General features: G+C 73.6%; 2 protein-coding genes across 2 annotated transcripts; one reads left to right on the top strand and one right to left on the bottom strand.

Annotated features, from left to right (window-relative positions):
- Positions 1–524: 524 nt before the first annotated feature.
- Positions 525–7292, top strand: MAMDC4 (MAM domain containing 4). The gene is given in 28 exon segments (XM_037495418.2): positions 525–570; positions 654–785; positions 858–1031; positions 1107–1232; positions 1321–1451; positions 1532–1616; positions 1726–1851; positions 1948–2085; positions 2264–2352; positions 2420–2593; positions 2805–2979; positions 2982–3047; positions 3323–3451; positions 3559–3690; positions 4185–4301; positions 4373–4408; positions 4411–4506; positions 4599–4735; positions 4812–5031; positions 5122–5259; positions 5354–5472; positions 5543–5633; positions 5767–5913; positions 6047–6181; positions 6253–6380; positions 6459–6567; positions 6865–7037; positions 7139–7292. Coding segments are annotated over 28 exon segments (3411 nt in total). The 3' UTR covers positions 7181–7292.
- A 747-nt stretch (positions 7293–8039) lies between these two features.
- Positions 8040–11116, bottom strand: EDF1 (endothelial differentiation related factor 1). The gene is made up of 5 exons (XM_037492601.2): positions 10985–11116; positions 9088–9139; positions 8775–8935; positions 8587–8680; positions 8040–8296 (listed from the first exon to the last, which is right to left on the bottom strand). The coding sequence occupies exons 1-5, from the start codon at positions 11060–11062 to the stop codon at positions 8235–8237; spliced, it is 447 nt and encodes a 148-aa protein (XP_037348498.1). The 5' UTR covers positions 11063–11116; the 3' UTR covers positions 8040–8234.
- Positions 11117–19630: the final 8514 nt, after the last annotated feature.

Genomic DNA, 19630 nt, shown 5'->3' with positions numbered 1-19630 from the left:
GGGTCACCTGCAGGTGTGTCCCAGGGGGAGCAGGCTGGGGCCCAGCCCAGGGCCAGGTCCCTGAGACCACACCGTGGTGCTGCACAGGCAGAGCCCGGCCAGCCCTGCAGAGAGCGCACCATCTGCTTCTTTCCAACCAAGGAGAGAACGGGGACCCTCCCACACAGTGCCCCAGGGTGCCAGGGCACCCCAGGCAGGGAGCCGGGAGCAGGGTGGGTCACACACCCCAGTCCCTGCTCCAGCCACGGGGCAGAGCCTCCCTCACTGGCTGCCCCTGCCTTGTGCCTCCCCCCGCCCCAGCCAAACAACAGCCACCCCGACCTTCGATCCGGGGAGGGGGCAGGGGGAGCCGGCCAGGCCGGGGCCCCTCAACTGGGTGCGTTTACGACCAGATTTCCCTCCCCGTCAGCTCGGGGTGGGGCTGCCTGGGGCCGTGGGTACAGAAGGTCTGCACCCCACTCGGCCTGAGCAGACGCTGTGGGGCCACCACACCGAGGACAGGCCGCTGCGCCCTCAGCCCAACCATGCGTCTACCCGGCCCCCTCCTGCCGGCCCTGGCCCTGCTCCTGGGTGAGTGCCCAGCCCAGCTCTGGAGGCAGGGGTGGCGGGCCAGTGCCAGGGGGCCCTGGGGAGTCCAGGTCTTGGGCCACAGTGATACCTGGCGTCTCTGCTGGCAGCAGGGTGCCCGAGCTGGGCCCGTGTCCCCGACCACTGTCAGGCCCCCCCGGAGGCCGTGTGCAACTTCGTGTGTGACTGCTGGGGCTGCTCGGATGAGGCCCAGTGCGGTGAGCCTGGGCAGGCGGAGGGTGGGCAGGCCTGACCCTCCACGGCCACCCGCTGACCACCCACCTGCTCAGGTTACCATGGGGTCCCAGCCGCCCTGGGCACCCCCTTCTCCTGTGACTTTGAGTCGGACGCCTGCGGCTGGCGGGATGTCAGCACCTCGGGCTACAGCTGGCTCCGTGACCGGGCAGGAGCCGCGCCGGAGGGCCCGGGGCCACACGCGGACCACACGCTGGGCACCGACCTGGGTGAGGCCCCTGGTCAGTTCCTGTGCCAGCCCCTCCCGGCTCTCCTGCCACCCCTGACCTCACGCCCCGCCTCAGGCTGGTACATGGCAGTCGGCACCCACCGGGGAAAGGAGGCGTCCAGGGCAGCCCTGCGCTCGCCTGTCCTGCACCAGGCGGCCCCCGGCTGCGAGCTGCGGCTCTGGTACCACGTGACCTCCAGAGGTGTGCGGGCCTCCCGGCAGGGGTGGCCGGGGAGAGGCCCCCAAAGGTGGGGCCGGCAAGCCGCAGGCCTGAGCTGCCCGCCCCGCAGATGTGGCCGAGCTGCGCTTGGAGCTGACCCACGGCGCCGAGACGCTGACCCTGTGGCAGAGCCCCGGGCCCTGGGGGCCAGGCTGGCGGGAGCTGGTGGTGGCCACAGGCCGCATCCGGGGCAGCTTCCACGTGAGCGGGCGGCGGGGCCGGCGGCGGGGCAGGCGGCGGCGCGAGGCCCCCTCAGGCCCTCAGGCCGCCGCTCTCCGCAGGTGACCTTCTCCGCCACCCGCAACGCCACCCACAGGGGCGCCGTGGCCGTGGACGACCTGGCCTTCCGGAGCTGCGGGCTGCCCGGTGGGCCGGCGGGCGGGGCGGGGCGGGGGCGGGCGGGGGGCGGGCGGGGCGGCTCCGGCTCCGGCTCCGGCTCCCAATCCCGGCGGCTCAGAGGCTCCCCCGCCCCCAGCGCCCCAGGCCCAATGCCCGCCCGGGCACCTGCACTGCGGGAACCGGGCCTGCGCCGCGCCGCGCCAGCTGTGCGACGGGGAGGACGACTGCGGGGACGGCTCGGACGAGGGCGCCGCCGCCTGCCGTGAGCGCGGGGCCGGGCGCGGGGGGCGCGGGGGGCGCGGGGGGCGCGGGGGCGGGGGGGCGCCCGCCTGAGCCCGCCTGAGCCCGCGGCCCCCAGGACACCACGCGGCCGCCGACTTCGAGACGGGCCCCGGCCTGTGGAACCACTCGGAGGGCTGGACTCGGAACCGCAGCGCGGGGGCCCCGCCGCTCCCGGCCTGGCCGCGCCGCGACCACAGCCGCAACAGCGCGCAGGGTGAGGGCCCGCGCCCCCGCGCCCCCCGCATCCCCCGCGCCCCCTGCGCCCCCGCGCCTCGCGTCCCCCGGGCTCCCCGCGCCCCCCGCGCCCCCGCGCCCCCCCGCGCCCCCCCCGCGCCCCCCCGCGCCCCCTGCGCCCCACCCGCGGCCCCGCCAGCCCGTCGCTGTCTCCGCAGGCGCCTTCCTGGTGTCCCGAGCGGGGCCCGGCGCCCCCGCCGTGCTCTCCAGCCCCGAGTTCCAAGCCTCCGACCCGCACAACTGCTCGGTGAGGTGGGCGGCGCGGGGCTGCGGGTCGCCGAGCCGGCGCCGCCCTGACCCTCGGCCCCCCGCAGCTCACCTTCTACCACTACCTGCACGGCTCCGCGGCCGGCCGCCTGCAGCTCCTCCTGCAGACGCGCGGGCCCGGCGCGCCCCCGGACCCCGTCCTGCTGCGCCAGCGCCGCGGGGAGCTGGGCGCCGCCTGGGTCCGAGACCGGGTTGACGTCCAGAGCACGCGCCCCTTCCGAGTGAGGCCGCGGGGGGCGGGGGCGGGCGGGGCGGGGGGCCCTCCGACGGGACGGCGGGGCTGCGGGTCCACGCGGGGCCGCGGCCAGGGGGACGGGCCCTCCCTGCGCTGGGCGGGGGCAGCGCCCAGCCGGCAGGCGGGAGAGGGGAGAGGCTCGGGCGCGGCCCGGACGCCAGGGGCGCGGGCGCCCGCTGAGCCCCCGCCGCCCGCAGCTCCTCCTGGCCGGGCACACGGGCCCCGGGGGCGTCGTGGGCCTGGACGACCTCATCCTGTCGGAGCACTGCCGGCCGGCGGCCGGCGCGCGGCCGGGCCCTTGGCTCCCCTCGAGGGCCCCGACGCCCCCGGCCAGCCCCTGCGAGCCCGGACACCTGGCCTGCGGGGACCTGTGCGTCCCCCGGAGCAGCTGTGCGACTTCCAGCAGCAGTGCGCCCGGGGCGAGGACGAGCGCGCCTGCGGTGAGGCCGCGGCCGCCGGCGGGGGCGGGGCGGGGTGTGGCCGGGGGCGGGGTGTGGCCGGGGGCGGGGCCTGGCTGGGACGGGGCGTGGCCGGGCTGGGGCGGGGCTTAGCCGCGCTGGGGCGGGGCTTGGACGGTGGGCGGGGCTTGGCGGGGGCCAGGTGGGGGGCGGAGCCAGGCGGGGCGCGAGGCGGGGCCGGGGCCGGGGCCGGGGCCGGGGCCGGGGCCGGGGCCGGGCGGGGCGGCGCATCGGCGCATCCTGGCGGCTCTCTGCAGGCTCCACGGACTTCGAGTCCCCCGCGGCCGGGGGCTGGGAGGACGCCAGTGTGGGGCGGCTGCAGTGGGCCCGTGGCCCGGCCCAGGAGCTTGGAGGCCCAGGCGCGGAGGCCAGCGGGGCTGCGGCTGGTGAGGCCCGCGCCCACGGGGCCTCGGGGGTCCTGCTGCTCCCCACGCGGAGGGTCTCTGGCCCGCGGCTCCCTGGAGGGAAACCCTGAGGCCCTGCTCCCCCGCAGGGCACGTCCTGTCCGTGCAGCGGGCCTGGGGGCAGCTGGCCGCTGAGGCGCGGGTCCTCACTCCCGCCCTGGGCCCCTCGGGCCCCAACTGCGAGATCCGCCTGGCCTACCACTTCCACAGCCGCCCCCGAGGTACCGCTGCCCTCGGCTCTGGCCCTGCGCGGGCTGGTCCCCGGGAGGCTGGGGGCCAGACCCCCACCCACAGTTCGACCTCGCCAGGCTTCCTGGCGCTGCTGGTGGAGGAGGGCGGCCGCCGAGAGCTGCTGTGGCAGGCCCGGGACAGCGGCCCCCTGGGCTGGAAGACGGACACTGTCCTCCTCGGGGCGCGCCGCCGGCCCTTCAGGGTGAGGCCCCGGGCGGGGGCAGGGCGGGCACACTGTCCCGGTCTCCAGCGAACGGCTCCCCCCTCGACCCCAGCTGGAGTTCGTGGGCCTGGTGGACCTAGATGGCCCTGGCCAGGAGGGCGCCAGGGTGGACACAGTGACCATGAGGGACTGCAGCCCCACGGCCGCCGCCGACAAAGACACAGGTCCTGCCTGCCCTTTCCTGCCCCCCAGAGGGGCCCCTGGGTGCCCCCGCGGCAGACGGGGTGCCAGCTGCAGGGTGCTGACCCCCACTGCCCCCAGAGGTCTCCTGTAACTTTGAGCGTGACTTGTGCGGCTGGCACGCGGGCCACCTCTCAGATGCCCACTGGCGCCGGGTGGCGAGCCACGGCCCCGACTACGACCACACCACCGGCCAAGGTAGGCCCGGGCAGGCGCCCTGCCCACCCGCTGGGCCCAGGGCCTGGTCTGCAGCTCTGCCCGCCCCGCAGGCTACTTCGTCCTCCTGGACCCCACGGCACCCCTGGCCCGGGCCCAGGCGCCCAGCTGCTCACCCAGCCACAGGCGCCGGCAGCCGCACAGCAGTGCCTGTCTTTCTGGTACCACCTCCACGGCCCCCAAACTGGTGAGCAGCTCAGGGCAAGCGGGCGCAGGGCTCTGGCTGGGCTGGGGAACCCGGGATTGGGGTGAGCCCACTGCAAGCTGGCCCTCCTCCAGGGACGCTGCGCCTGGCCATGAGGCGGGGCAGGGAGGCCGACGAGCTGCTGTGGGCGAGGTCAGGCACCCAGGGCAACCGCTGGCACCAGGCCTGGGTCACTCTCCACCACCGGCCGGAAGAGGCCGCCATGTACCAAGTGAGGCGGGCGCCCACGGCGGTGGGGCGGGCCAGGGTGGGGCACCAGGCCCCTGCATGACGCCCTCTGCCCCTAGCTGCTGTTCGAGGGCCTCCGCGACGGCTACCACGGCACCATGGCGCTGGACGACGTGGCTGTGCGCCCAGGACCTTGCTGGGCCCCCAAGCAGTGCTCCTTTGAGGACTCGACCTGCGGCTTCTCCACGGGGGCCCAGGGGCTCTGGAGACGCCAGAACAACGCCACAGGCCAGGCCTCCTGGGGCCCTCGAGCTGACCACACCACCCAGACCGCTCAGGGTGCAGACCTGGGGCGAGGGGCGGGGCCTGGCGGAGGCCGGCGGGGAGCGGCGAAGGGTGGGGCCAGCAGGCTGACGCTGCGCCCCGCAGGACACTACATGGTGGTGGACTTGAGCCCGCAGACCCTCCCCCGTGGCCACGTGGCCTCTCTGACCTCAGGGGAGCACCGGCCCCTGACCCAGCCCTCCTGCTTGACCTTCTGGTACCACCTAAGCTTCCCTAACCCAGGTGAGGGGCCAAGGCCTCTCGAGTCCCCAGCCTCCTGCCCCCGCGGGTCCCTGGGGAACCTTCTCCCCAAGCAGCTGACCACCCTGGGGTGCAGGCACCCTGCAGGTACACGTGGAGGAGACCGAGCGGCGTCAGGTGCTGAGCATCAGCGCCCAGGGGGGGCTCACCTGGCGCCTGGGCAGCGTGGACGTGCAAGCTGAGCAGGCCTGGAGGGTGAGTGGAGGCGCCCACCCCTAGGGTTCCCCAGACCGTGCTCGAGGCTCCCCTGCCTGTGCCCGCCCAGGTGGTGTTCGAGGCCGTGGCCGCCGGCGTGGACCACTCCTACATGGCGCTGGACGACCTGCTTCTGCAGGAGGGGCCCTGCCCTCGGCCAGGTGGGAGCTGCAGGGCTGGCCCTGTGACCTGCCTCTGGTCAGGGGTGGTGCCACCCCCAAGACGCCTGGCCGGGCCGTGCCTGGCAGTGGGGTACCGCGGGGGGGACAAAGTTCATCGCCGGGTCTCTCGCAGCCTCCTGTGACTTCGAGGCGGGCCTCTGTGGCTGGAGCCACCTGCCCTGGCCCGGCCTGGGCGGCTACAGCTGGGACTGGAGCAGCGGAGATGCACCCTCCCGCTACCCACAGCCCGCGGTGGATCACACCCTGGGCACGGAGGCAGGTGGGTCTGCGTGGGGCAGGGCCTACCCCGCTCCCCACAACCAGCCCAGGCCAGGCCAGCGTGGCTCCCCACGGGCCGCAGGCCACAGGTCGGAGGCCGGCCCACCCAGCCAGCTGCCCACTGTGGTCCCCAGGCCACTTCGTCCTCTTCCAAACCGGTGTGCTGGGCCCCGGGGCGCGGGCGGCCTGGCTGCGCAGCCCACCTCTGCCAGCCACCGCGGCCTCCTGTCTCCGCTTCTGGTACCTCATGGGCTTCCCCGAGCACTTCTGTAAGTCGGCTGGGCGGCGGCCCCGGCGGCGGGGGGCAGGGCCGGGCGGGCCTGACCAGGGCTGCTCTCAGACAAGGGCGAGCTGAAGGTGCTCCTGCTCAGCGCGCGGGGCCAGCTGACCGTGTGGGGCGCCGGCGGGCGCCTGCGGCACCTGTGGCTGGAAGGTCAGGTGGACGTGGCCAGCCCCGAGGAGTTCCAGGTGAGGCCGGAGCGGGGCCCGGGGGCGCAGCCCTCCCCCTGGCCTCGGCTGCAGCGGCCGCTTCTCCCTTCTGGGCAGATCGTGTTTGAAGCCACTCTAGGTGGCCAGCCGGCCCTGGGGCCCATCGCCCTGGACGACGTGGAGTACCTGGCTGGGCAGCCTTGCCAGCTTCCTGCGCCCCACCGGGGTAAGTCCTGCCCCGGGGACCGGCACGCCAGCACCGGCCCTCCTCCTGGCTGGGCGGCTCCGTCCTGCTGCGTGAAACGCCCCCCAGCGTGGGTGGCGGGCAGGAGGTACCTGGTCAGGCAGAGCCCTTGGCCAGCCTTCCCCGAGAGCGACCAGAGGGCCTAGCCGGGGCCCCACGTGTCTGTGGAGGAGCCGGCACCCCAGGGCTCCCCAGCCTGTGCCTGTCCGCCGGCTGCTCCCGGCCTGGGCGTGGGCCGACAGGGAGGCCTCTGTCCGGGCTCACACATCCCGCCCACAGGGAACAGGGCAGAGGCCACTTCAGTGGCAGCCGTGGTCGGAGGCGCCCTCCTCCTCGCGCTTCTGGTGCTGCTTGGCCTCGGGGTGCGGCGCTGGCTGCCGGGGAAGGGCAGCTGCCCGCTCCAGGCGGAGGCGCTTGCGGCCCCTGGCTTCGACAACGTCCTCTTCCAGGCGGTACGAGTCCCGCGGGGGCTGGGCGGTGGCAGGGTGAGGCCTGCAGGGCCCAGGAGGGCAGGGGTGCCCCATCGGCCGCCAGAGCCGCTCTTTCCCCGCAGGACCAGGTCACCCTCGCTGCATCGGTCCCCGACAGCCAGTAGACGGGTTGGAGAGACCCGATCCCCGGTGGACCTCGGGGGAGAAGCCTGCCTTCCCCCAGGCTGCACGCGCCTGCCAGCGTACTCTCACCCCGTAATAAAGCCCCTGCTCGCAGCCGCAGTCCCGGCATCCCACTCTGCCTTCAAGGGGACCCGTGGGGTTCCTGCCCAGGGCCCCTCCCACAGCAGGGCCCCAACACTCGGCCCCTCCCCCGCCACCTCTGCAGCCCACCCCGGCTGCACGCAGACCCCGGGAGGGCAAAGGCTTCTAGGCCTGCGGGCCCCTGATGCGCTCAGAGGTCCTGCTCCCCACCGCCCTGAGCACACCCCGTGTCCACTGCACCCAGCATGGGTCTGGGGGACCCCCAGAACAAGGGGCCTCAGCAGAGGTTACTCAGGGGCCCTATACAGCCCCGCACAGGTCCTGGGAAGGAAGCTGGAGCCCCTGCCTCAGACGGTGAACAGGTGGAAGTGACCCCCCCCCAGGAGTTCCTGGTGCCCACACGCCCCCCTGGTGTTAGAAGGTGGTCAGGTCTCCTGCCCCAGGGAGATCCGGTTCTGGGCACCGCCCTTCGCAGGGCATGGCCCCGTGGGTGGTGAAGGGTGCGACCAGGTACCGTGTGCGCAGACCAGTGGCCACTGCGCCTCCCGCGTCCTGCAGGAGAGGAGGCAGGGGCGCGGCGGGAGGCTGGCCACAGACACACGGGTGGGGAAGACACTCGGGCCGACCGGCTCCCTCTGCTCAGCCTCGCCAGGCCCCTACCATCCCGCCCAGCGAGGCGAGCCCCCAGAGCCCCCCTCATGGGGCAGAGCGCGCAAAGTGAGGGCCCTCTGGGCCCTCGCGGGGCAGAGGGAGGAGGGAAGGAGAAAGAACCACGAGAAGCAAACGCTTTGCAAGGTTTAGTCTTGGCTCGACGAGGGGTGCGGGTGAGGGGTCCCCAGGCGGGGCTTCCGCCCTACGTTCCGCGGGGCCACAAGAACCCAGGCTGGCGCGGGCGGCCAGGGGGAGCCAGCCGGGCGAGATCAGCCGGAACGCACTGATTTCGAGGCTTTGTGTTCATTTCGCCCTCGGCCCCTTCTCGATCGGCTTCCCAATGTCCTTCCCCCGGAGCTTCAGGCCTGCAAGACCACGGCCCGCTGACCCGCGGCCACGCTGCCAGGGCGCCCCCGCGTCCAGCCCCTGCCGGCTCCCAGCAGGACGCCGCCTCCGCACCTGGTTTCAGAAGCGAGCACCCGCCCTCGGCCCCCTCGAGGGGGACGGGCCCGCGTGGCCAGCGGGGGGAGGCCCCTCTGCAGGCGGCGGAGACCCGGAGAGGCGGCGGCGCAGTGCCTCACGCGGGGCCTCCGAGGCTCGGGAAGCCCCGCCCCGCCCGCCCCCCGCAGCAGGCCTGCAGGCCCGGGGCACTCACCGATGGCCCTCTCGATCTTGCCCAGGACCTGGTTGTTGGGGATGGCGCGCCCGCTCTCGTAGTCCGCGATCACCTGCGGCTTCTCGTTGATTTTCTGAAACAAAGACGCGCTTCGCACCCGCGCCGGCCACCGGCCCCCCCCCCCCCGGGGAGCCCCCCGGCCAGGCCCGCCCGAGGCCGGCGCTCACCGTCGCCAGGTCCTTCTGCGTCAGTCCCTTGCTCTGCCGGCCCTGCTGGATGACCTTGCCCACCTCCAGGGTGACCCGGTCGTGGTGCAGCTCCTCGGTCTCGCGGTCCAGCTTGGCCGTGTTCTTGGTGATGGAGTGCTGCTTGTTCTGGCCGGCGGCCCCTGGGGCAGGGGGCGAGAGCACGGCGCTGGGGGGGGACCCCTGGCCCCCTGTCGTCCGCCCCGGCCCGGCCTGGCCCTGGCTCCCAGGGCCCCACCCCCGTCTCCGGGGGCCCCGAGCGCAGACTCCCGAGGGTGGCTGCGCGGGTACCTACATTTCTTGGACGTTTCCACGTCTTCTCCTCGTCTCTGAGCCGCTAAAATGGCCTGAAAGCCAGAAGGTGATTTTTGGCGCAGACGGGCCTCCCTGGGGGCGCGGGGGCGCGAGTCCCTGCTTTACGGCGCGGGCTGCAGGGGAGTGGCCCCCGGGGCGCAGCAGACGCCTCCTTTCTCCCCGCTGCCCCCCTCAGCAAAGCGTCTCTGTGAAGCCACCTGCTCTGCTTCCCACCGTCTGAGAAGCCCCCTCACCCCCACCTCTGGTCTGCGCCCCGGCTCTTGCGCGCACAAGTGAATAAATCTTGAAAAAGGCAACACCAGGCCGCGGCAGCGCCAGGCGCACACCGGCCGGGGCTGCGGTCAGCAGCAGGCTCGAGCCCCCACCCCAGGGGCCCACCCACGAGCGAGGCGTGAGACCCGCACTCGCCGGGCGAAACCCAGGAAGCCAGCCTCGGCCAGGCCGCAGGAGGCCGCCGGCAGGGACGCGCCTCGCCACCGACAGGCACACGCTGGCGCCTCCTGGAAGCCAGCGTGGGAGCAGAAGGGGCCTGGCGGGGTGGCCCGGCCTTCCTCCGGGCATCGGGCACGCAGCCTGCACCCCCCGCCGCTCAACGGCCCCTTCCAGGCGGGCGCAGCGCCACGCTGGCCCGTCCACGCTCCGGAGGAGGGGCTGAGGAGCGGGCAGCCGCGGCCAGAGGTTCTGCCAGGGGCTCTCCCACACCGAGCGCGCAGCCAGCAGGAGGAAAGCAGGGGCAGGTCTGCCCTGCAGGACGGGCCCGGGGCAGGGCCCCAGGGCCCCAGGGCCGGGGGTCCCGGCAGCTCACCCCAGCCCAGGCCGGGCAGACCCTGAAGGGCCCGTCCCTCACGTCAGGCCCCGGCTGGCCCCGCCGCACGCGGAGTCCCTCTCCCGCAGCCCCGCCCACGCTGGCCAGGAGGAGCCGAAGGCGCCTCAGGCATCTCCAGGGCCTCAACTGGGCTGCCCCGCAGCCACCACTGCCCTCCGCGGGCTCCGGGGCAGTCAGGCGCTGGAGGCCAGGCAGACCCCTGGTCCCGGTCCCTGTGGACCCCGTCCTGGCCCCCCGTCCTGCCCAGCTGCCCCTGCCCCCGCAGGCCCATCCCTGCCCACCCTCTCCTGGCGTCCTCTTCATCTACTGCCCCTGGACCTTGTCCAGGCTGCGCCCAGGCCCCGCCCAACGCCACACCCGCCCCACGGGGCCCTTGGCCTGGCCATGACACCTCCCCCGGGGCCCCCAGCCACCCTCGCCTGCTGACCCTCCTGGCCCGATGCTCAAGTCCCTGCACCCCCACCTACCCGACCGTTCTCCTCAGCCTGGGGCCTGGAGCCCCTAGTGCTGCCCCTCGCCCTGGCCCCGGCCAGCCTCTCCCGGTGCCCTGCCAGCAGCTGTCCCCCCTGCTCCCGGGCCCTGCTCCCGCACCCCACCCTGCCCCAGACCCCGCTCCCGCCCAGGCCGTGCTCCCCGCCCCAACCCCTTGCCCCCTGGCCGAGCCCCATGCCCGCCAGGCCCTCACCCCAGCCCCTGCCGTGCCCCCACCCAGCCCCAGCCCCGGTCCCGCGGTCGGCCCCAACCCCGCCCCACGCCCCAACCCCTCCGGGCCAGCGTCCCCCCCCAGCTGCGGCCCCAGCCCCGGCCCCGAGACCACCCCAACCCCGGCCCCGCGCCCCCCACCCCCCGGCCCCGGCTCCCCCCGGCCCCGCCCGGCACGGGCCCCAGCCCCGCGCGCGCCCCGGCCCGCGCCCCCGCCCCGCCCCGGCCCCCGCCCCCCCCCCCCCCCCGTCCCGCCCCCGCGCCCCCCCCCCCGCCCCGGCCCCGCCCCCCCCCACCCCCCCGCCCCGGCCCCCCGCCCCGGCCCCCGCCCGGCCCCGCGCGGGCCCACCTGCTTGGACTTGGCCTGCGCGGCCGTGGGGCCCTTCTTGCGCAGCACCGTCACCGTGTCCCAGTCGCTCTCGGCCATGGCGGGGCGCTCAGTGCGGCGGCGGCTCCAGGCCCGGCGCGCGACGCGACGTCCGTCGTCCCCGCCGCTTCCGGCGCCGCGCCCCGCCCCCCCGCCCGCCCCGGCGTGCCCCGCGCGGCCAATCGGCGCCCGGCTCGCCTGCGGGGGGGGGGGGGGGGGGGGGAGGGGGCGCGGGCGGCGCTCCCGGGGAGGGCGGGGTGGGGCGGCGGGCGCCGCGGTCTGCACCCGCGGGGCGCGCCGGCTCCCCCTGTCCCCCGCGCGGGCTCCCTCGGGGCGGCGGCGGGCCGAGGTCGCGGTGGGGGGGCTGGGCCGAGGTCGGGGGGGGTGGCTGGGCCGAGGTGGGGGTGGCTGGGCCGAGGTGGGGGGGGGTGCTGGGCCGAGGTCGCGGGGGGGGGGCCCCCCGCCGGGCCGAGCGCGGGGGCGGGACCTGCTCTAGCGGCGGGTTTGCTCGAGGGTTTCTTCAGGTAATTCTTATTCACGCACATCGGGGCGCGGCCAGGGGCGCGGGCCCGAGGCAGAGGGGCGCGCCGGTGGCCCCGGGTCGGGGGTGGGGGTGGGGGAGGGTCCCGGGGATCAGGTCAACGCGGGTCCGGGGAGGGGGTCGCGTCAGCGCGGGCCCCAGGGGCGCGGGGCGCGGGGGGCGCGGGTGGGGGCATCGTGCGGGGGTCAGCGCGGGCCCGGGGGGGGGGCCGGGGGGGTCAGCGCGGGCCGGGGGGGAGGTGCGGGGGGTCAGCGCGGCCCCGGGGGGGGGGGTGCGGGGGGTCAGCGCGGGCCGGGGGGGGGGTGCGGGGGTCAGCGCGGGCCCCGGGGGGGGTGCGGGGGTCAGCGCGGGCCCCGGGGTGGGGTGCGGGGGGTCAGCGCGGCCCGGGGGGGTGCGGGGGGGGTCAGCGCGGGCCCCGGGGCGCGGCCGCACCTCAGGTTCTGTGACGTCCTGGCGACCTGGTGATTCTGCGTGAAACGGAATTTAATAAACTTACAAACTTTGAAACCAGCGCGCGGGCGCCCGCGGCCGAACAACAGCCCGCGCGAAACCCGCACCCGCGCCTCGTCCGCTGAGGGGAAACGGGCGCTTCACCCGCGCCGCGGGGCGCTCGCGCGGGCCGGGGTCGCCTTTATAGGCGGAAGGCGGTGAGGGCGGGGCCGCTGAGGGAGCGCTCATTGGCCGAGAGGGAGCGTCTTGGGCGGGCGCAGCCTCTCATTGGCCGGTGGCGGCGGGAGCACTTCTTATTGGCGGCTGCCGGTGACTGAAGCGTGAGGTGGAACCCCCCCCCATGGCCCCCCCGCCTGGAGGGGCACCCCGGCCTGCTGGGGCTCCCCGCGCGGACCCTGCTGGGGTCGGTGGGAGGGAACCCCGGGCCATGCCGACTTCGTTGTTTCTCTGGGTGTTCGTTTGCGCCCTCCTTCCGGGTTATGTCTCCAAATCCGAATTTAAGCAGGTTCCCGCGTTTCCTCGCCGCGGTCTCTTCAACGTCTTCATCGCGTGTTCGCTCGTGTTACTTTTCATCTTAATGTCATGGATTTACGGAATTGTCGGGATTTTTTTTAAAGGTTTCTTTATGCAGGGCTCCCAGGTGGCACAAAGAGGTAGGACACAGCCTATGGAGCTGTTCACAGCCACCACCGCACCAGGCCATCCACCAGCCAGGAGAAACCCGCGCGGCCCGGCAGACCTCGCCTCTCGCCCGCTGCTCCGCTCAGCAGTGCACTTCAATCTCCTGCTCTGCTCCCCGCTCTGTCTCTGGTGAATCCTCTCACCCCCACCCCCCACACATACACCTCTGGCCTAAACCCCAGCTCTTGCATGCATAAATAAATGAATCTTTGGGGGTAAATTTTTTTTATTTATTTGTACAAGAGCTGGGTACAGGCCAGAGGTGCAGGAGGGTGAGAGGATTCCCCAGAGACAGAGCAGGGAGCCGAACAGGCAGACTGACTGAAACCCACTGCTGAGGGGAGCAGCGGGGAGCCAGGAGAGGTCTGCCGCGCCATGTGGGTTTCTCCCCGGCCAGCTGGGATCAAACCTGCGCTGCAGAGGCTGCGGACAGCTTCACAGCGCTGCGCTCAACCACCAGCGCCACCAGGGAGGCCCTGAGAAGTATGTCTTTACTTCAGAGAGCAGCTTCCTGCACTGAGGATGAAAACTGTGAAGATGGCTTTGCTAGATCAGGGGCACTTCCCCCCCCCCCAAATTTTCAATATATTTACAAAACAATTCTTTAAGGGCCCCCCTGGTGGCACAGCAGGTTGAGCACCGCCTGTGAAGCTGTCCACAACCTCTGCAGCAAGGGTTTGATCCCGGTCGGCCGGGGAGATACCCACATGGCGCCACAGACCTCTCCTGTCTCTCCCGCTGCTCCCCTCAGCAGTGTATTTCAGTCCATCTGCCTGCTCTGCTCCCCAATCTGTCTCTGGTGAATCCTCTCACCCTCCCGCACATCTGGCCTGTACCCCAGCTCTTGTATGTGTGAATAAATAAATCTTAAAAAAATTCACTTTATTTATTTAGGCATACAGCTGGGGTGTAGGGCAGAGATGGGGGGTGATGGTGAGAAGATTCACCAGAGACAGACTGGGGACCAGAGCAGCTGTCATGCTACTCACCCTCCAGTCTAAACTGTTCTGAGGTGGCAGGACACAGCCTCAAGGTGGCACAGGGCCTGGTCTAGAGCTCCCTCCTTAGACTCCAGGCTGAGTTGGGAGCAGCCTGCAGGTCAACCTCCTCAACCTCTAGCCTGAGATGGGGCTGGCCTTCTGGTCCACTCCTCAGCCTCCAGGCTGAGCTGGGACTGGGCCGCTGGTTGACCTCCTTAGCTCAGGATGATATTGGGAAGTCCCCTGGCCTACCCACTCAGACTCCAGGTTGAGCAGGGGCTAACCTGCCTGTCGACCTCCTCAGCCTCTATGGTTAGGTGGGGCTGGCCTTGGTACGACCATCACTCTCTGGCTCCAGGACAGCAGTCTCAGGCTTGCGGCGTCACCTCACCCCCATCTGCAGCCGGGTGATGGGAGCCTCCTCCACGCTGCTCCGCCATTGCTGTCTTCAAAGAAAGGTCTGTCCTAAATGCCTCCTGCTCTTGGGTGCCCACCCGTGTGTTCTGGATGTGGCTGTCACCAAGCCCGTGGCCACCCATGTCTGCCCTGAAGCCGCCATGTGTCCTGTGGCCCTGGGTGGCCCCCTCCAGGTGGCCCTGGGCTCTGGTCTTGCTGCGCCGAGCCCGGAGTCAGGGTGCGGAAAGCTGAGCCTGTGATCGCGGCTTTGCCCCGTGTCTTCTCCCAGAGTGTTAGTGTCCCGGGGCCCCCGTCACGCAGGCTGTGGTGCACCTGACAGCGTCCGGCAAGGGTCCACCTCCGCCTGCCCCAATGTGCATGACCAGCTCCCCCCGCAGAGTGCAGGCAGGCCAGGAACGGTGGGACCAGGCAAGACCAGGGCGGTGGCCGCTGTGGATGGACGTGGCAGGGCTGGGGGCACCGGGCTGGGCAGGGTGGAGGGAACCCGGCCACCCAGAGCCTCCTTGGGCACGCGGGCTGGCCGGCTGGCCATGAGGCAGAGGGCGAGTCCCTGCAGAGGGCAGGTGCTGTGCAGAGGGGGGTCAAAGCCCCGCGGGCCCTTGGATGGTGCTCCAGGAACAGGCTGGACATGCCCCAGGCAGCCCCTGGGACCTGACCTCTGCCCACCAATGCCGACCCACTCTTTCCTTCATCCCGCCTGCAAAGGCAAGCAGACGCAGGTCCCAAGGAGACCGGTGCGAGCGGGGACCCAGAATACCGCTCCTTCCCGGCCCTCGCGGCTCTCACCTGGCCTGGCATTTGTGCTCTGAGCGCAGCTGAGGCAGGTGGGTGGTAAATCACTAAGGGAATTTGGCTGAGCTTGTCTCTGGGTGGGGGAATTTGGGGTGATCTTTTGCTTTCTCCCCAGTACTTTTCTGTATCTCACAGTCGCCCTCTGCTGGGGCCTTGAGCTTGTGCCGATGGGTGAGAGCGCCAACGCCGGGCCCCTCCCCAACACGATCCGACTCTTAGTCTGCTCCCCACTCAGCAGGGAATCGGGGTGCACAGGCGTGGGAGCTCAGCTCTCCCCTTGGCTCAAGGAGCACGTGGTGGCTGGGGTCCTTCCCGCTCACCTCACCAGGCGTGGGGGGGCAGGGGCTCCCCTGCAGGGGACCCCAGCTGGGGCCAGGCTTGGCGCCTCCTCCCTGCAGTTCTGCCCCCAGCTTGACTCCTGGCCGGGCCCAGCTCCGAGCCCAGGCAGCTCGGCCTCTGCCGGAGCTGGGGCTGCCGGAGGAGCTGGTGGCTGTGCACAAGAGGGGGCAGGGGTGCAGGGGGAGCCCCTCCTGGCACCCTGGCAGAAGTGGTGGCGGGTCTTTCTGGAAATGCTGGGTGGAAGATGGCAGAGCGGATTGAAACCGGCTTTCTTCAGCGCCTGCGGCCCGGGCTGACCTTCAAATAGCTGAGACGAGGAAGAGGAAGGGGCCGCTCCCGGAGAGACACGGCGTACTAGTGGGGCATCTTGGAGGGCTCCATGGGGCCTCCGGGCTGGGTCCTTCCTGCCTCTGGCCGGTGTGCAGAGGCCCGGCGGGCAGGCGTGCCACCATCAGGCAGGGCAGGGGCTGGGGTGGGCGGGACTGGCCTCTGGGAGCCTCCGGGCAGAGGTGGCCAGCGACAGAGCCTTGGTGTCCGCCAGCCTCTGCCCTCTGGAGGGTCTGGAGGGCTGTGGGGGCTGGGACAGCAGCGGGGCCTGAACTGTCTGTGCCCCCTGCTCCCCTGGGAGCCTGACCCCGGCCCTCTGGGGCTGCCCCCGCCCGTCTGCGCTGAGTTTTGCTTTCTCTTTGACAGGAAGGAACCTGCTAGGGAATCCCCGTTGTGAGTCACCCTCCCCAGGAGACCCCTCTGCCTGCAGGGCGGTGCCACCCTCCCCAGCGGGCAGGGGCAGGCCGGCCACCCCGCGGCCCGCTTGCAGGTGCTCCCTCCCAGGGCCCCGGCCCCAAGGGCGTGCTGGCCCCGCTCCAAGGCTGGACCCTCGCGGAGCCGCCCAGGAGCGCGGGGCTGCGGAGGCCTCTGCCCAGGAACTCGTGTCTGGACAGGGAGGGCGGGAGCCGCCGCGCCCCGGGGCAGGAGGCCGGGCCCTGTCAGGAGGGTCCCTTCCTTCAGCCCCGCCTGGGCAGGAGAGGCCGCCTCCCGCCAGGGCCAGCCTCGGTGGCGCGCTGCAGGGGGGCCCCGGGGTCCACGCTGTGGGGCCGCGGCCGCTGGAGGACGCCTGCGAGCAACGGGGCGGCGGGCGGGGACCGCGGACAGCGCGGGTGGACGCAGCGTGGCCTGCCCCAGGGCGCGGCCCCGCCGGCCGCCCTTCCCGCCCCTTCCCCTTGGACGGCCCGCGGCTTCGGGGCGCGCGGCCTTGGGCGCGGGGAGAGCGGCCCGCGCGGGGCGCAGAGGCCGGCGAGGTGGCCGGGCCGCCGGGGAGGCCGTCCCGCCGAGCGCAGCCCGAAGCGTCCGCGGACACGCGCGGCGGCGGCCGCCTAATCCCGGCGCCGGGCGGGCGTCGCGGCGACCCAGTGCTGGGCGCTGCGGCGCCCGTCTGCGCCCGGCGTGCTTCGGGGCACCCCGCCCCCCCCCAGCGAGGCGCGGCGGAGCCCCCGCACCCGGCCCCGCCGCCGGGTCAGCCGCGTGGGAGCGGCGCGCCCCTCGCAGAGGCGGGAGGAGGCCCACGCCGCGCAGCTCCGGCCAATCGGCGCGCGCTGCGGCTCCCTGCCCGCGTCCGGTAGGCCCGCGCGGCCGTCCGTCAGGAGGGCGGGCCGAGGCGGAGAGACCGCCGGCCAATGGGCGCGCGCTGCGGCTCCCCGCGCGCCTCCGGTAGGCCCGAGCGGCCGTCCGTCGCGAGGGGCGGGGCGGGCCGTGCGGCCGCGGCCGGGCGGGCGCGCAGTTCCGGGCGCGGAGGCCGCGGTGAGCGGGGCGGCGCGGGGCCGGGGGCCGGGGGCGCGGGGCCGGGGGCGGGGCGCCGGGGGCGCCGGGGGCGCGGGCGGGCGGGCAAGGGCCGGGCGGCCGCTGCGGGCGGAGGGGCCTCGCGGGGCGTGAGCCGAACTGAAAGTCGGGGCGGCCGGCGGAAAGTTCGCGAGCGCGGGGCTCGGGCCGGGCCGGGCCGGGCCGGGGCGGCGCAGCCCGGGGGCTCCTCACGGCCGCGGCCCGCGGGCGGGGGTGGCCCCGGGGCGGGGCCGTGGGGGCCCGGGGGCCGGTGTCCTCCCGGCGGGGCCGGCCCTGGGGGCCGCGCTCGGGGCGGGGTTCCTGGGGCGGGGGTGCCGGGGCTGGGCGGCCTTTGGGGGCCCCAGGGACCCTCTGGTCGACCTGACGGCTCCGCCTCCCCTCGGCAGCCCCGGCCGGCCCCCCAGGGCGTTGGAAGCCGGGGTGCCCCTGGCTCCCGCCCCGCCCCGCCCCGCCGGGTGTCCTGCCCGGAGCCCCGCAGGATGGAAAGCGCGGAGGGCGGAGGGCTGCCTCCCCCCGGGGCGCAGCGCAGCGAGGGGGCACCCCGCGCCCGTGTTTGTGTGTCCGGGCGGAGAGGGTCTTTGACACCCAGCCTGGGGCGCCCTGCGGCGGTGGGGAGCCCAGGGCGGTGTGTGCTGGGGCAGCAGCTCTGCCGCCCGAGGGGCGGACCCCGCCCTGCAGACCTGGCTGCAGAAAGGGGGGTCTAGCCTGTGCCCTGCAGGCCGAGGCCCCCACTCTCTGTTAATTTCTTTCTGGGCTCCAGCGTGACCCTCACTCTGCAGAGCTCACCGTGTCCTGAATCTCAGACCCTGGGGGGACACTCCTCCTGCGGCACTCGGGGCAGCTGGACCGCGCCTGGGGCACACCTGCGCAGCTGCTCCCCTGCACCCCTGCCTGGCTCCAGGTGGTGTCCTCAGCAAAGGCCCAGTGCCCGAGAGGCTGACCCCCCAAAGGTTTGCCGACGCCGTGTCCGAGCCAGGTGCAGCCTGGGATAGCCCCTGGTTGGATGACCCGTGCACCGTGTGGCAGGGACACCGGCCCCAGTGCCGGGCATGGGCTGCTCCCCCGAGGGGCTTCGGCGGGGTCTCTTGAGGAGTGTCCAGATGTCCTGGGGCGACCCTGGGCAGTGTGTGCCTCAGGCAGGTTGCCCCACAGCCTGCTGACAGGTGCTCAGCACCCATGTGTGTCCTCCTCTGTGTCTAGAGTGGCGTTGAACCCCATCTCTGGTGTGGGGAGCCTCCCACCTTCCAGCTCGGTCCCTGACCCAGTGCGGCCCCAGGGGCTGCAGGGCGGGCGTTGGCTGCAGGAGCAGCAGGGCCAGGGAGAAGTGGGGCCGTGTCCAGGCCAGAGCCCGCAGTGGGCGCCCTGCTGGGAGCCGGTGTCTCTGGAGCCCTGCATGCCCAAAGAGCGGGCGGTCGCTGCCCCCGAGACAGTGGGCAGAGGAGGCTGACCCAGCGGAAGGGTGCCCGGGTGGGTGCTGAGACGCCCCAGCCCCCAGGAAAGCTTGTGGGCGAGGACACGCTGTGTCAGCAGCTCTTCAGGGTGGTCACCCACTTAGGACAGACTGGGCCCCGTCCCGCCGCTGAACATGCTGCTCACCTGCTCCCCACGGGGCGCAGCGCAGGAGGGAAAACCCCGGGGGCAGCCAGGGCTGGTGGGCCCCACACCAGCTCTGCCCTGGGCACGGGTCTGGGGAGCTGCTGCCTCCGCCTGGCCATCCTGGTTGCTGGGCGCCCTTGGCGGTGCTGGGGAGCGGGGTGCCGGTCTGCCCGGCTCGGGGTGTCTGCAGACACTTGTTGAGTGAAGGGCCCACGTGGCGAGTCCGGTGCTGGGCCTCTCCTGGAGTCCGGGCGGCCTGGGGACGCACGTCTGTCTGTCTGTCTGTCCCAGGACCAACCTGCGTGCCGGCCAGGGAGGCCAGGCAGCCGCAGTGCCCACGCGTGCTGACCTTGGCGTGTCCATCCTTGCAGCCTTGCACTTGCGCCCACCCTGAAAAAGCCTCCAGCTGCCCGTGGGAGCGAAGGGCCTCCCGGGCCCTGGAGGAGGTGGCAGCAGGGCTGATGGCCGTGCCTGGAGCCACCTGCCCGCCCAGCAGTCTGGTGCTGCAGGACCGCGGCGAGGGCTGGGCTGCAGCCTCCGGGCGGTGGGTGGACTGGGCATCCTTGCCCCTCCTCTGCCCCGCCTGCCCCGCCAGGGCTCGTGCCGTGGACCTGCCCGGGCCGAGCAGGGTCTCCGTGGCGGGGCGTCTCGCGGGCCCAGCCCGGGGCAGCGCCGATGGTGGGTGAATCCCACGGCACAGGCCTGTCTGGGCCCCCACGCCCAGCCCCCCCACCCTGTCGGCGCGCAGGCCCGCGGAGGACCTGGGGCCCGAGGCGGCCCGTCCATCCCCTCCGTGGCAGGCGGCCCGCAGCAGAGGCCCGGCCAGGGCCTCTGGGGAGGTTCAGGGGCCAGCCGCCTGCCCGAACCCGGCTCCCCTGCGGGGAGGTCAGCCCCGCCCCGCAGGCTGCCCCGAGCTACGGTGCCCTCGGGCCCATGGCCCCCCGCGGCTTCCGCGCTGAGCTGGGGTGCTGTCTTCCCAGGGCTGGCGGACCCGGG

The sequence above is a fragment of the Talpa occidentalis genome, unplaced genomic scaffold, assembly GCF_014898055.3.
Source record: "Talpa occidentalis isolate TD23 unplaced genomic scaffold, MPIMG_talOcc4v2.1 talOcc4.7, whole genome shotgun sequence".
Lineage (NCBI taxonomy): Eukaryota > Metazoa > Chordata > Mammalia > Eulipotyphla > Talpidae > Talpa > Talpa occidentalis.
Note: the sequence above shows the minus strand (reverse complement) of the source record. Positions and strands in the feature narration are given on the sequence as shown.

What these genes read in the sequence shown, in the direction of transcription:
- EDF1 (XM_037492601.2), bottom strand. Translation starts at nt 11,062, where the DNA reads ATGGCCGAGAGCGACTGGGACACGGTGACGGTGCTGCGCAAGAAGGGC. An exon ending in CGCAGGCCAAGTCCAAGCAG is followed by an intron (nt 9,140 to 10,984) that starts GTGGGCCCGCGC and finishes TCTGGCTTTCAG; the next exon opens with GCCATTTTAGCGGCTCAGAG. An exon ending in CGCAGAAGGACCTGGCGACG is followed by an intron (nt 8,681 to 8,774) that starts GTGAGCGCCGGC and finishes TCTTTGTTTCAG; the next exon opens with AAAATCAACGAGAAGCCGCA.